The sequence below is a fragment of the Corvus brachyrhynchos genome, unplaced genomic scaffold (genome assembly GCF_000691975.1).
Source record: "Corvus brachyrhynchos isolate BGI_N302 unplaced genomic scaffold, ASM69197v1 scaffold262, whole genome shotgun sequence".
In the NCBI taxonomy this organism is placed as follows: Eukaryota; Metazoa; Chordata; class Aves; order Passeriformes; family Corvidae; genus Corvus; species Corvus brachyrhynchos.
In genome coordinates, this window is record NW_008236626.1 from 2,766,180 (window position 1) to 2,780,109 (window position 13,930).

Below are 13,930 nucleotides of genomic sequence, written 5' to 3' on the forward strand. Positions count from 1 at the left end.
GGGTCTTAGGCCCGGTCACCGGCCCGGTCTGCAGCGGGTCGGGCCCGGAAGGAGGGGACAGCGGTGGCATGGCAGATCCTGCTCGGGTTCTGTGGTGGCTGAACGATGAAGCTATAGTGTGATATTTGTATGTTCTCTGTAGTACTGACCAACCCTGTTTGTGGAAAGTGATCAGCTCCGAAAATTTTTCAGTCTGAGAGTGCAACGTGGTAGGCGAAGATACGGACTCGTGTAAGTAACTGGCTGGAATTGTCGGGGGGAATACCTGGGCTAAGGGAGAGAAACTACCCTGGTAATTGTGTTCCTGATCAGAAAACTGCACAGGTGCTTCTGACAGGATCAGAACACAGACAGCTGTTACATGTGGCCCTGGGGAATGGAAGTTTAACCAGAACTGTGTTAGAGTGGGAGAAGAAAGTTTGCCTGCCAGGAGAGTGCCTTTTATCTCCTACCCCATTACTTTTATTAAGGATTACTTGAGTAGTTGAATAGTAAATGTCTGCAGCTCTCAGTATAGAATCTGTCAAAAAATGTTTGAAGGTATTTAGCTAAAAGTGAGTAACTCTTGTGATTCAATAGAATCAATAAAGACTGATTTCTGTTATTTCCCCCTCCTGCCTACTCACCTTGCTGCCTATTCAATTGATCTTAAAACATTGTTTTCAGAGCAATTTATTTAGCCCCATGTATAATATTAAATTGCTTGCAATTATTTCAGCGTACAGCTTCATAAACAAAACTACCTGGACTTGTTTGATTCATCCAGAGTTGACAATGAAAAATTGAAGTTGGCTGTGCTCCAAAAGGCATAATTGCTGTTTTCCCTAACAGTCGGGAGGAATGTGGGAATAAGAAAATTTTTGAAAATTATTTCTCCTTTCCTCCATACTTCAACTATAAAATTAAGAAAAACCCCATGAGATCTTTTTTCATATTGTCTAGTAAATCATTTATTAAGAGCTCAAAGTTCTTATATGTGAAACTGGAAGAGAAATGCAAAAGAGATGGAAGAAGTAGGGGAGAGTTGGACAAAATCCCAAAAAAACCCCCTTAAAAATTACCAGAAGAAGATGACCCTGGCTGTAGCCTGTTTACCTGCTCCGGAGGCCAGTTGCAGAGTATCCATCCTTTGGCAGCATTGCCTGATCTGACTGTTTCTAAGCTGTCTGACAGTAGCCTTACTGAGATTTGAATAAGATTTGCATTTATGTGGGGGTTTAGCTTGTGATCTGCATGTTCATGACACAGCCAGCAGGGTTAAGCCTGTTCTGAAAAGGGACTGCTCTGAAGGACTGTGCTGTGATGGCAGCTTAGACTCATCCAGACTAGACGAGTGTTGCTTTTTTTTCTTTTAAAGGTGGAGTGCAAGAATAAGGTCAAGAAATACTTCAATGGGCTTCTGAAGGTGAGTTAAACATGGTATTCATTTAATTTAATAAACTAGGAGCTGGCAAATGGCTATGTTGCCTCTATATTGTTGTCTGATCAGAAAATAAAGCTGTCTTTAAAATTCTGTTTATGTAGGTGAGCAATGATTCATTCATCCTCTTTACTAATGGAAGTGCGTGCCAGAAGTTGTTGCCTATGTGCTTATATTGCTACACCTTGCAGTAAACACTTAATTATTAAATTGTACATGGTGTCTCTGTCCTTGCACTAGTATAATATTGATGATTCTTAGTTACTGGTGTGCAGAATTCCTGTGTTTCACTGGCTTATTTTAGTATAGATGCAAAGCTAGTATTTCAGGCATTGCAGTGGTTAGAGGTGAAAACTGAAGTTTCAAGGCCTGGCTGGATAAAGTCTCTTTGGATGTGTTGAAGCTGGATAGCAACAAGTGAGGAGAAAATGCAAAAACCAGAATGTGATAATTTCTGTCTTGTGCCTTGGAAAGGAATTGGCACAGTATTGGCACGATGTACTTTTGCATGTTAATTAAATCCTTTTCTATTAGCAGAAGCTGGGTAACTCCACTAGTAGTCATTAATGTTGGATAAGAGATAGTAAAAAAAATGTGAAAGGTGGGTATTACAACATTCATAAGAATGATGTATGTGCCAGTAAGAAATGGCAACAAATGAATTGCTTCTGTGAGAACAAAAAGCAAGAGTTAGGTCTTCAATACAGAATTACTTTAATTCTGAAATTATATAAAAGTTATGAACCCTGACTTTAAAAAATCAACAGTATTTTTTTGGTGTGTTTGTGGCTTACTGTTGTTTCCTACTTTCTGAGAAAACTCTTGGCATATGTTGTTCAGAAGCCTGAGTTGCTTAGCATTTTGTATCTTAATAGGATTTTTTTGCAGTGGTCTGATACAGTAGATTTGGGAACGAGCAGTCATGCAAGCTTATGGTGTTAATTTGAGCTGATTTTTTTAAATTTTTTTTTAATATTTGGTTTGTTGGATTTACTTTGACTAACCTTTTTTGCAAAATTCACCTGTTACAAAAGGATGAATATTTTGAAATGTGACAAGGGGATGATTATTTACAAATAGGTGGCCTGCAGCAACTGAATTTTGAAAGACTCCATTAACCACTTTAATAAATCCAAAGCTCTGTGTTAAACTCCATATATTTTTACAGAGCTTCTATTTTTGACTCTTCACTTCAACTACTGTTTATCTGTTTCTCTATCCCACATAATGTTATTAGGAGTACACTGTCCTGCTAATGCAGCTGCCTACGCCAGTCTTAAGTGTTATTTGTGTACACAAGAAATGCTGTACTTGGTGGGGCTTGGTTTATAATAGAAAGAAGATAGTGTCAGCCATGTGCATAGCAGTGTTTTCCTAAGGTTATTTAATTGTTGTCTCTTGTACTTGGCAGGAGAGCTCTGTCCTAGATTAACTCTGGTTGTGGAGTACAAAGAAACCAGGCTGGGCACACAGGAGTGCTTTTGCTGCATGTTAGACATAACTAAGAATAAGGCAGTAACTAAGTTTATGAAGAAACAGCTGTTATTTTACTGTTCACAGGTCTGTTTGTGAGCTTTTTTTGTGTCTTGTATTAATGCAAAAATAGATCACTCTATCCTGGTTAAGATAGGAAATCCAGTAACTTCTTTCACATAACTACTGTAATTTACTGCAATATATTTTTTCAATAATTTTGTGTTTGCAGTGTTGAATAAAAAAGGAAGAAAAATGGAGACAGAGACCATTTTAAGTCTTAAACAGCAACTGAAGGAAGCAGAGAATGAGCGAAGAAAGGCAGCGCAATATGGTTTGCATTTACTGGAGTCCCAAAGTGAGGTTCAAAATCAGCTGGATCAAGTACGCCGTGAATTGACTGAGAAAACTGAGGTGATGATGCCTTTTCTTCTCAAAGTTCAAAACTAGAACTTTGTTTTATTTCAGTTATTTTCTGAAAGGCACAGGTGTTTTAAATGCCTTCTAGCACCTAGATTAATTTTAATAAACCTCTAAGTAGTTGTAGAGAGGGCTTTTTTCTTGGCTTGAGCACAAGTGTGTCTAACTGGGACAGGGTTTCATAGCTAATTATGCATCAGGTGTTCAGTATCGTGCAGGACTAATTGCTTTTAATGTAAAATGCTAAACAGAGGCAAAACACATGCTCTGAAGCAAATTTACTTTAGCATTTAGTATTCAATTTGTTTGTGTATGCTCTCCCAGTCAGCTTTATATCACTTAAAAGCTGTGAGAAGAATGCTAGAAGCAAGTCTGTAAAATTGATTTCTTCTCTAGTGAAGTTTTCAAATTTTCCTAATACCCAGGGGTTCTGAACTTATTAGCATATTTCTTCATAGCTCAGACAAAGGAGTAGTATAGTGCTGAATTACAGAGGTATTATTTAGTCAACCAGTTTTCTTCTTAGAGAAGATTTGAGAAAATTTCAGTTGGGAAAATCTCTTCCACTTTTCATAGAGGCTTTCATTTTCATGTTTGTATTCAGGCAGCCCATGTTTCAGATAAATTATTTATCTTCATTTAGTCTGTTTCTGGTTGTGCATCCATCCCTTCTCCTGGGATAGTGCTAAAACATTGGTTCTGTAGCAGCTGGAGGGTTGCAGCACCCTGCTATTCTTAATGGACAGAATTTTTTATTCTGATCAGTTCACTGTTAGTAAGCTTTGTGTGAGAGGCAGCTGAAGGCACAAGTGATAAGGAAGCCAGGGCAGGATCATCCTTTCCTGCTGAGCAGCAGAGAGGGCAGTTACTTGAGCTGTCAAGCTGCTCCCTCAGACTGTGATCCTGTGTGAGAGGCTGGAGCCAACTTCTGAGCCTGTCTGGTAACTTGGATTCCAGGGGTGGAGGGGAGGAATTGTGTGCCTTCATACAGTAGAATAACATCTCGTGGGAGCTGTGCTTACCCAACAGATTCTTTAGAGCTTTTGAATCTCTCTGGCTCTCCTCTTTGCAGTCTGAGAGCCAAAGCAGTTACTGTGAACAAAAGTGTGAGTTCTACCAGCAGGCACAAAAGCCTTTCAGAAAGCTCTGTGTGCTCTTCTGTACGAGTGTGCAGGCAAGCTGTTGCCAGGATTTTGTTGTTCTTGGCTCTGGCCAAGCAGGGCACTCCCAAACATGTCCTGTGCGCAGTCTTCATCTTGGTGTTAAAGCTCCTGCCCTGGGTATTTGAGAGCTAAGCCTGTCCTTGATAGGCTGTGTCTAGGCCACAGAGGTCACTTTGATACCTGACAGCTTTTAGTTTTTTATTTAATTCTGGTTTGTGTCTCAAGACTTACGTTATTTTGAAAAGGAAAAAAAATCTGCGCATTTAGATTAATTTGGTTTCCCTATTACTTTTTCCTTTCAAGACATTTTCTTTTCCTTAATTGCTGCTGGCTGAATGGAAGAGTAAAATGAACCTGCCCTTGGTAATTAGGAAGCATGCCATCAAGCATAGATGGAAGCTGTTTAAAAAAATGATTCTTCAGTCTGGAAGGGTTGGTGGGATTTATTATAACAGCCAATTTAGCGGTCTTAAAAAAACTATTGAACTCAGCTGTTCTGCTTGATGGACTGTAGTAATTTTTAATGTAATTGGGTTCTGTAGTGGTAGAAAGGGCATATAAACTCTGGCTAAATTTGTGACACTTGCAGAAAAGATGCCCACACCCTTCATGTTGAGTGTAAAGAAATACAGAGTTTCCATGAAGAAAAGACTATTGCATAATCAAATTATAATCATAACATTTATAAATCATAACATTTTAGAGCAGTTATTCTTTTTTTTAAAAAAACTCATGGGTATTACAACTCTCTAATTGGCACTCCCAACAAAAGACTAAATGAGCTAGAAGCATCTTGGTTCTGTGCTTTTTCATACATGCTTAGGGAACAATGTACAATTACATCTAGATTTATTAGTGTGTTATTTCTTCCAGAAATTTGAGCAAGAGAAGTACACTCTTCAGAGAGAAATTGAACTCAAGAATCGAATGTTGGAAAGCTTGAATTTTGAGTGTGATTCCCTTAAGCAACAGCAAAATGTGCAACTGGATAAACAGAAAGAACAGCTTGACAGAGCCTATGGACAAGAAATCAGTGACCTTAAAAACAAGGTTTGGTGACTAATATATAGCTGAAAGGTTATTAATACCCTTTTAGATACTATATGTAGAACTCATAATTGCACTCCTAAGTACCAAAATAAATAATAAGTAGTTACAATGTGTAGTAGCTTGTTTGGCTGGTTTTTAAAAAACATCTGTGTAGTTACGTATGAATTATGTTAAATTTCAATGCTTGTTTTTAAAAGTTACTTTTGTGTTTCCAAGACATTTTCTGTAATTGGATCAGCAGAAGTATTGTGCTTTTCAAGAATTTACCATGAAATGATACTACTTAGTTGTCAACTGTTTTTAAGTTGGAGAACCTGAAAGCAGAACTTGATGAAACCCGACTCTCAGAGAAACAACTGAGACACAAAGTGGACCATCAGAAAGAAATAATTGCTGCCAAATCAGAAGAACTGCACATGATGTCTGAGCGTGTACATGAGACCATGTCTTCAGAAATGCTCAACCTTCAGATAGAGCTCACTGAACTCCAGAGTGAGAAGGTGTGTGAGTAGCACTGAATCATTTGCAGTGTAGCCTAGTTGAAAATGAAATTCTGCTGTTTTGCTCATTTCATTTTTAGGTGTGTTGTCTGTAGTGCCATGTTAGGATTGACTTTTGTTCGGACAATGTGCACAGCAAAATACAGCAGCCTTAATAGCTAAACTTTAATACCATTTCCTCTTCAAGATAACACATTGTATTAAAACTAACTACTTCTAGTAAATGTGTTTGGTTTACTTGGGCCTGCTTGTCTTCCAATTGTTTTAAATAACTTTTGATTTCATACTTGTTTTTTGTTTGTTTAGGCCAATGATGAAGAAAAGCTGAATGAGCTGCAGTGCAGTAAAGAACAGTTAGAGCTTGTGAACAGTAACTTACGTAACCAGCTGGAGCGGCTGCAGGGGGAAAAAGAAGAGAGGGAAAAAGAAGTTACTTTTTACTGTAATGCGTTAGAGGTATTCTCCTAATTTTATTTGACAGTGGTAGATAATCCCCAAACTGCACAAGTTGTGTTGCCAGGTTTTTGGTGAAGTAGGAGTTTTGAGGAGTTGTGAGAGGGAGGGAAAAGAGAAGGACAATGGTTGGTCATGTTTGGTGTTGCCTGGTAGTAAAAGCTCTCTATTGGCACTGTTTTGTGTGAGTGGTGAAAGGAGAGCCTTTGCATGGCACTGTTCTGCCTCTTAGGGACCTTCTCAAAGATCACTGGAGGAATTCTCATTTTTATTTCCAGTTTCTACTGAATACCTTGGAGAATCTTGTACTGGGGAGTAGAGCATTTGTGACTAGTGCAAGGAGAGCGATCTGAATACCGTAAATCTGGTTGACAAACATCAAAGCTTACTCCTAAAGTCTTTTACTTGTGCTCTTGTCCTGAAGAACAAGTGGAATATTAAGTGTTTTAGTGAAATTAAATGAATTTGTCTCTTAGTTACTAGAACTGTCTGTACAGTTAAATAGTTCTGAACAATATAATCGCTGCTAAAGTGTAGGAAATTAGAAAGAGTTAAAGCTATCTGATTATCATGTATGCAGTACATCAGATGCTTAAATGACCAATATCCTCTTTGCTTTAATCTAGAAAGCTCAGGAGGCTAATCAGGAGCTTCGGGTTCAGCTGGATCACGCAGTGCAACAATCTTTGGACCCTACAAGCAAAGGCAATTCTCTCTTTGCTGAGGTACAACTATGCCACGGATGCCTGAGAATGTCCACAGGCCAGAAGAAGTATTTTCAGTTTTCTTTCTTATGTTGTATTGAAAATATGAGAGTATCTGTACCTGATCTGGCCAGCATGTATCTCTAGTCCTCAAATATGACTTCAGTGTTGATCTGACATGTGGAAAACCATTTCATGCTCTCTCTGAAGGAGTTAGTAAACTTAACGGAATTACTTTAAGTTTTCTGACTATCAAGTCAAAAGTTGTGACCGAGGGTTCATGATGGTTCTGTCTATAGCTCTTGACTCTAAGTAGTTTTGTTCAGCTGATAAATCCTTCTTTAATATAGAAGACACTATGTGAAATATTAACAGATGCTGATAAAAACTGTCTTAAAAAATTCCTGAAGATATCTGGATGTTTGAGCTTTTGGGAGGGTTTTGGAATTAGCTTTTCAGTAAGAATTCAGCTGCTGTTAAATGCATAGGGAGCATTATGTTTCATGACAGCATCCAGGGGATGGGTGAAGTTGGGAAACAATTCATATTTTTTTAAACTGTTTGTTCTGTTGCCAGTGGGCAAAACTATTGTACAGCAACACTGAAGCATGAAATGTTACTTTATTTTGATATCAAAAGAAAAATCTGTTGCATTTCACTGATTGGGCTTCAGTAGCACTGTCTACTCAGTTCAATCACGGGGGAATGACAGTAGCCTGCATTTTCAAGTACTGTTGCTGGAAAAGCACTATTTGCAGACTGAACACCAATTGCCAAGCAGCATGTCCTTACCAAACTCATCCTCCAAGTGACAGCAAGTGTTGTAATTTCACAGTAGTAATTGTTCACAATGTTCTGTAGGTGGAGGACCGTAGGGCAGAAATGGAACGACAGCTGATCAGTGTGAAAGTAAAATATCAGTCCCTACAAAAACAGCATGCATTCAGTAGAGAACAATTGCAAAGAATGAAGGTATGGTGATTCCTGTAATACTCCAGGGTGTCCTTGGGTCTGATAAGGCACTGTGCTAATGCTCAGGCCAGGGGATTTGTTATCTTTAAAATATGATGCAGTAGTCTGTGGGGAGGGAAATGGGAGAAAAAACAAGTGAGATGATGATGTGCTGTTTGACTCCTATGGTACAAGTGTCCACATTACAGTGAAGGCACCATGTTTGCTTACTTTGGCTGTAGTTGTTTAATGGATAAAAGTAAAACACAACTCTTGTCAGTCAAACTAGCATTCAGTTTGTCTTGATAATTGTTTTTCCTTGTCTAATTCTTGTACTTCATGAATCAAGTATTTGTGCATTAACTGTGGTTGTCAGGGATGAGCATAAAGAAAAGGACAGGCTTTTACCCTCATCACACTCTAGGTTTTTGGGTTTTTTCCACTTTTGTGTTGCTTTCTTTGTCCATATTTTTTTTTTCTTGCTTTGCACTGTTTTTGCTCTAAGTCATAACTTTCATCATAACTCTTTAACTTGAACTCCTCTGCTATAGGATGGGAGCCTGTTGGTTAATATTGTTGAGGACTAGTTAGCAGAAGCTGATTTATAAGATAATGTAAAGGGGATGCTGCAGAGCTGGCAACTGTTTTCATGTTGGTCTCATGATTTTTCCAACACTAAAGCGGATCCTTTAATTTTGATCAACTACTTGGTCATGCAGTTTGAGGAGAGTGCTTAAACATCAAGGGTGATGATCATGAGTTGCACTGAAGGTTTGTGTTACCTAGATTTTGTGGAGTAGGTTGAAAATAGTTCAAACAACAGTCTTAAAGGAGAAGAAAAAAACCCTACTGATACAGCAAAGATTTGAGTGAGGGAAGTCATTGGGTAGGATCAGTTCCTTTGCAAATTTTCCCCTTGTAATATGGGGTAAGTCAGTCATACTGATTGAATGGTATAAGAAACACACCCAATACTAAAAGTGCCAAAAAATGGAGGCAAATTGGTATCCCTGTACTAGTAGTTAATGCTTTTATTTGGAATTTTTGTACTTGTTTATATTCATAAAACTTTTTCAAATGTCAGTAATGGAGATAGGTAGTTTGTTAGGACAGCTGTTTTGCTTAAGCTGCTGTTAGAATCCCTGTTAGCATCCTCTCCGTGTTGTGCTGCACTGGGATGCTGCCACTTAAAGCTCAGCCTGTGCTCAGCTGATCTCTCAGTTCGAAGCTGCTTCCCACAGGAGAGGTAACTGCTGTTGCAGCTTTAGTTGAAGAATCTCTCTGTGTAGTATTTGCTGGTAAATCCTGAGGATCTGGCTCCTGAACAGAATGTACATACCACTCCTGGGAGAGCTTTATCACCTCTAGTGTAGTTTTCCCAATCCAGAACATCCTTCTCAGTTTAAGTTCCTGTTCTCTGTTATGTAGATCAGCTGCAATTTGCAATTCTGACAGCAGGAGGGCTTTTAAGGGAAAAGGTTGAGTGTCTGTGCTTGGCAACTGTAAGGATAGATTTAGTCAGCCAGTGAGGTGGAGTTTACGATTTTGCCTCCCTTATATCCTGTAGAAGCTATGAGGAGATAATTGAATCTTTCATTAGCTCTAACTTGTGCACAGAATCATCAATCCCCTTTACCTGACCTAGGAGATTCCACACGTAGATGCTCTTCTCGCTTTCTCTCTGTCTGTAATTTAATTTTGTCACATGATCATTTTCCTGTGATTTCTCCCAGTGTCCCATTGTTACCTTATCCATACTGACCAGACTGATAAAAATACCTCAGATTTGTGAAGTCTTTCATTTATTGTATTTCCTGTTGTTTAAATGTCTAATGTATCACCTGCAACTGAATGTATTAAGACCCTTGTACTTCAATATTATGTTAACACCAACACAAATATTGCTCTAAATGTAAGATTTTTACAGCTTCTCCTTTGTAATGACAGAGGGTGTTCTTTTGCTTGAAAGGATATATTCCATTGGAGAAGCAGAAAAAGCTGAAATTCTTGGGTTAATATTGTAGAAAGCAAACATGGTGGTGTTATACCTGAAAATCAGAACTGAAAAAAAAATGGGGGGTTAAACTTGTGGGTTCTCCTAAGTGACTTGTCAAGATGCATTTTAGCTCAGACAAATAAGCCTGGACTGTGACTGGATTCTGGCTGACTTGGTGTTGATGGTGTGAATGTGGAATGCTGTGTGTGACCTTGGCTGTGTGTTTCTGTGTTCCTTAGCCAATACAGAGATATGGGTGTGACACCTCAGGACCGAACTGTTCAATGAGGTCTCAGCTGTCCTCATGCCTTGTGCTGTCTATGGTGATAATTGCTAAGATTATGTGGTGAGGACTGAGTTCAAGCATCCAGTGCACTTCTGTATTCAGGTTTAGAATTAAAAGGCTTGAGTACCTAAACAGTTTTGTGTAGAAGGCTGGGATTTTTAGTCACTAATCCCAGTATTTGTTGTAAGTAGTTTTTTTCCTTTTTTCCAGCTGCAAATGGCTACACTGCTACAGCTGAAAGGCTCCCAGGCAGAATTTGATCAGCTGGAACGCTTACAGTCGATGTTAGAGCAAAAGAATGGTGAAATAGAAGATCTTCTTACTAAAGTGAGGCAGCTAGAAAAATTTAAGGTATGTGGTTTTTAATTAAGTAGAAATTTGTAGTTGGAAGCTAACACATGAGAACAAGAATTATGAAAACCAGTATCTGAAGTCCACACTCTGGTTTGAGAAGGGATCCAAAAGCTGACTCATATCTTTATTTGAGCTAAGTTGTATTTTACAGCTGGAGAACATTAGACTCCTCAAGCGCAGAGAAGCAGAAAATTATACACCACCTAACACCTGTGTTGAAGAAGCAATTTTTGTGGGTTCTTGTGTGAAGCACCTTCATATCTTCTATAGTTACTTACAGCATTTAAGTTCAGTTACTTGGTCAAAGCTCGCAGAGCTGGGACATCCAATTTTTCTCTTGGAAGGTGTAGCCATTTGGCACTTTAACTGTGTGTACTTAGACTTCAGCCTTTTTTAGTGTCTCAGCTCTATTGAATTTCCTCAATACTTATTTTCTTGATGTGTCTTTGCAGCTGAAGCATGCTCTTCTCTAGCAAAACTGAATTGTTTAATCATCCTTGTAAAGCAGTTTTTTCAGTCCTCTTATGCAACTTGAAAACATCTTGTCAATATTTTGAAAAGTGAGAAATACATGAGGATTCCTATATACACCAGTGTAATGCTACTGATGTTTGTGTGTTTCCAGAGTGAAAAACTGTAGCTTGATTCTTGTGTGTTTCTGGAGTCGTTTGACCCTTTCTTATCACAGCTTTGGAGTGTAAACTGAAGTGTTTTAGCTTGTGCAGTAGGATTATGCTTTCCAGGGTAGCTTCCTGTATTCTGTATTTAACCCAAGTGGTATGAACCACACTTAACCCATTTTAGCAATAATTGAGGAAGCCTGATTGTTTTACCAGTTTTGTCATGTTTAAGCTTGGTCTGTACTTATTTCTGTTTCTAGGCTGTAAATAAGTAGTGTTGGGAAATTGAATGGTTGATTCCAATAACCATCAAAAGTATCTGTAGTCAGTGACTACTGAGGGAGGTCTCTGAGACAGGATTAAATCTGAGCACTGCTTGTTCAGAAAAAAATCACCAAACAAAAACCCCAGTGTCACATGTTGCTGCATTTATAACATCTTTACTACAAACCAACTTCCTCATCTGAAATATGGAATTGATTTTGAGATTTTGGCTGTTGGTTAGCATGGCTTGTATTCCTCTGGGGTCCAGCTGCTGAAGCCTAGAATTAAATGCTGAAAAAAATTCCCTATGGGTTAACTAAATACTCTGTGTTTTCAAGTAAAAAGCAAGAAAGCTGTTCTGCAGTGCTGCTTGCAAACCTTCTGGAGCTAACTTACTTTTTCATTTTTTCAGTGAATGAGAGAGAGTTGTCAGTACTATTTGACATTTGTAGCAAATGAGAAAGTTCTCGGCACAGCTGAGCTTTATCTTTTGTGTTTAAATCCCTCTGTGATGAGGCTTCTCCATCAAAATGCATGAAAAATGTCTCCTAAGAACTAAGCTAATGTGCTTCTGAAAGGTCACTGCTTGACAACCTGACTCTTTCTTTATCAGAGTTTATATGAGAATATGGAAGAGTCCAGACCTGCAAATGGCGCAAAAGGAAGCGATTCTGAAAATGGTTACTATGCAGATTTACTGCAAATTAAACTTGACAACTCAAAGTAAGTACTTAGAGCCTGAGGCCTAGAAGTTGGTTGTAGCAGGTTTATTTTCTAGGTACTTGTTTTTATCCTCCCTTTTTTGTTACTGTTTGTATGCACTGACTGCATGTGCAGAAGTGTTTTGTTCTTGATGGGTTTTCTAATGCTGTGGAACCAACCTGACTTCATTATAGGACTGAGAGGGGTTTTTTTGTAGTTTCATTTAAGTTTTAAAAGATAGCAGCAGAAATATTGTTTATGATTATTGCTTTCTGCCAGAAATCTTGTTAATACTCCTAGATACAGGGCAGTTGAGACCTTGAATCAATTAAAAGTTAATCTCTAAGGAAACTGTGTGAAGATTCTTAATCTTTAGCCTGTATATGTTCATTTCTGTTTTAAAAAGAGTGAGACAATAACACTTGAAATGTTTTATAGTACAAAAAAGCTTGATTTTTCCTACTAATTTATAAATACGAAGTTGAGGTGAAGTTGAGTGCTTATTTGTCTTTACACCTATTGGTTTACTAAAAGAAAAAAACCCAAAATAATCCAAGTCTGACTGATTTTATAATTTTCCTCCCACCCCAGCAAGGAAACTGAAACACTGAAAAATGAACTATCCCTGCAGAGAATGAAAGCTCTGTATGAGAGTCAAAGGGTCCTGGAATTTGAAAGGAAGCTCTTCACAAATGAGAGGCATTTGCAAGCTTGTCAGAGTGAGAACATGAACTTGCGGGTTATGCTGGATGAGCTAAAAATGAAATATGAACCTGAAGGTAAATACTTCTTTTCTACCTGGGAAAATAAAAAGTTCTGATTTTCTCAGCCTTTAGAAATGGACTGACATTAAACAGGAAGACATTGGTTTAATTCCAGAGCTTAATGCTTAAATAGCTGCCTTTCTGCAATAACCTACTCCAAAACCTGCTGAGCTGAAGTAGAAAAGCTCTACCTTGCTCCAGACCTCACTTGAATATGTGAACACTGGCTTGAAAAGACTAAAGAAGGCAGTTTTACCACTAAAAATGAGAGGCTGTAGAGACCATAGATAGATACCCATACTCAAGTGGGTGGGAACAAATCTCAGGTGTTTCCCATAAAAGCAGTGGCGTCTTTGTGGTCCTGAGAAGCCTCAGCTCTCTGGGTGTAGGCAGCTGATAGGAGCTTTGTAATGAGGTGCAAAGCATTTAGAGGAAATCTGTTTAGTAGCTCAAGTTAATATGGGTTAAGTTTTGACGACAGAGGCCCACTCAACAAACAGCTGATAGCTAGTATGTGCAAAGCAAGGGAGCTGTAGGCTGTGGAGGAAGATTTCTATTTAAACTGAGAGAGAGAGCACGTTTAGATGAGTTATTAGGATGAAACTTCCCTGGGAGGGTGGGCAGGCCCTGGCACAGGGTGCCCAGAGAAGCTGTGGCTGCTCCATCCCTGGAAGTGTCCAAGGCCAGGCAGGGCAGGGCTTGGAGCAACCTGGGCTAGTGGAAGGTGTCCCTGCCCATGGCAGGGGGCTTGGAACAAGATATGCTTTAAGGTCCCTTCCAGCCCAAACCATTCTGGGATTCTGTGAATGG

General features: G+C 38.8%; 1 protein-coding gene across 1 annotated transcript in view; it reads left to right on the forward strand.

Moving 5' to 3' along the window:
• The first annotated feature begins 6 nt into the window (after positions 1-6).
• The window catches only part of SPDL1 (spindle apparatus coiled-coil protein 1), a 20,468-nt gene continuing 6,544 nt past the window's right edge, over positions 7-13,930 (forward strand). Inside the window, exons 1-11 of the mRNA XM_008644214.2 lie at positions 7-229; positions 1,358-1,405; positions 3,126-3,307; positions 5,350-5,526; positions 5,832-6,026; positions 6,333-6,482; positions 7,106-7,204; positions 8,045-8,155; positions 10,627-10,767; positions 12,268-12,377; positions 12,948-13,135. Of these exons, the coding sequence (XP_008642436.1) occupies positions 3,149-3,307; positions 5,350-5,526; positions 5,832-6,026; positions 6,333-6,482; positions 7,106-7,204; positions 8,045-8,155; positions 10,627-10,767; positions 12,268-12,377; positions 12,948-13,135 (1,330 nt within the window). The 5' untranslated portion in view covers positions 7-229; positions 1,358-1,405; positions 3,126-3,148. The remainder of the gene's footprint in view (positions 230-1,357; positions 1,406-3,125; positions 3,308-5,349; positions 5,527-5,831; positions 6,027-6,332; positions 6,483-7,105; positions 7,205-8,044; positions 8,156-10,626; positions 10,768-12,267; positions 12,378-12,947; positions 13,136-13,930) is intronic.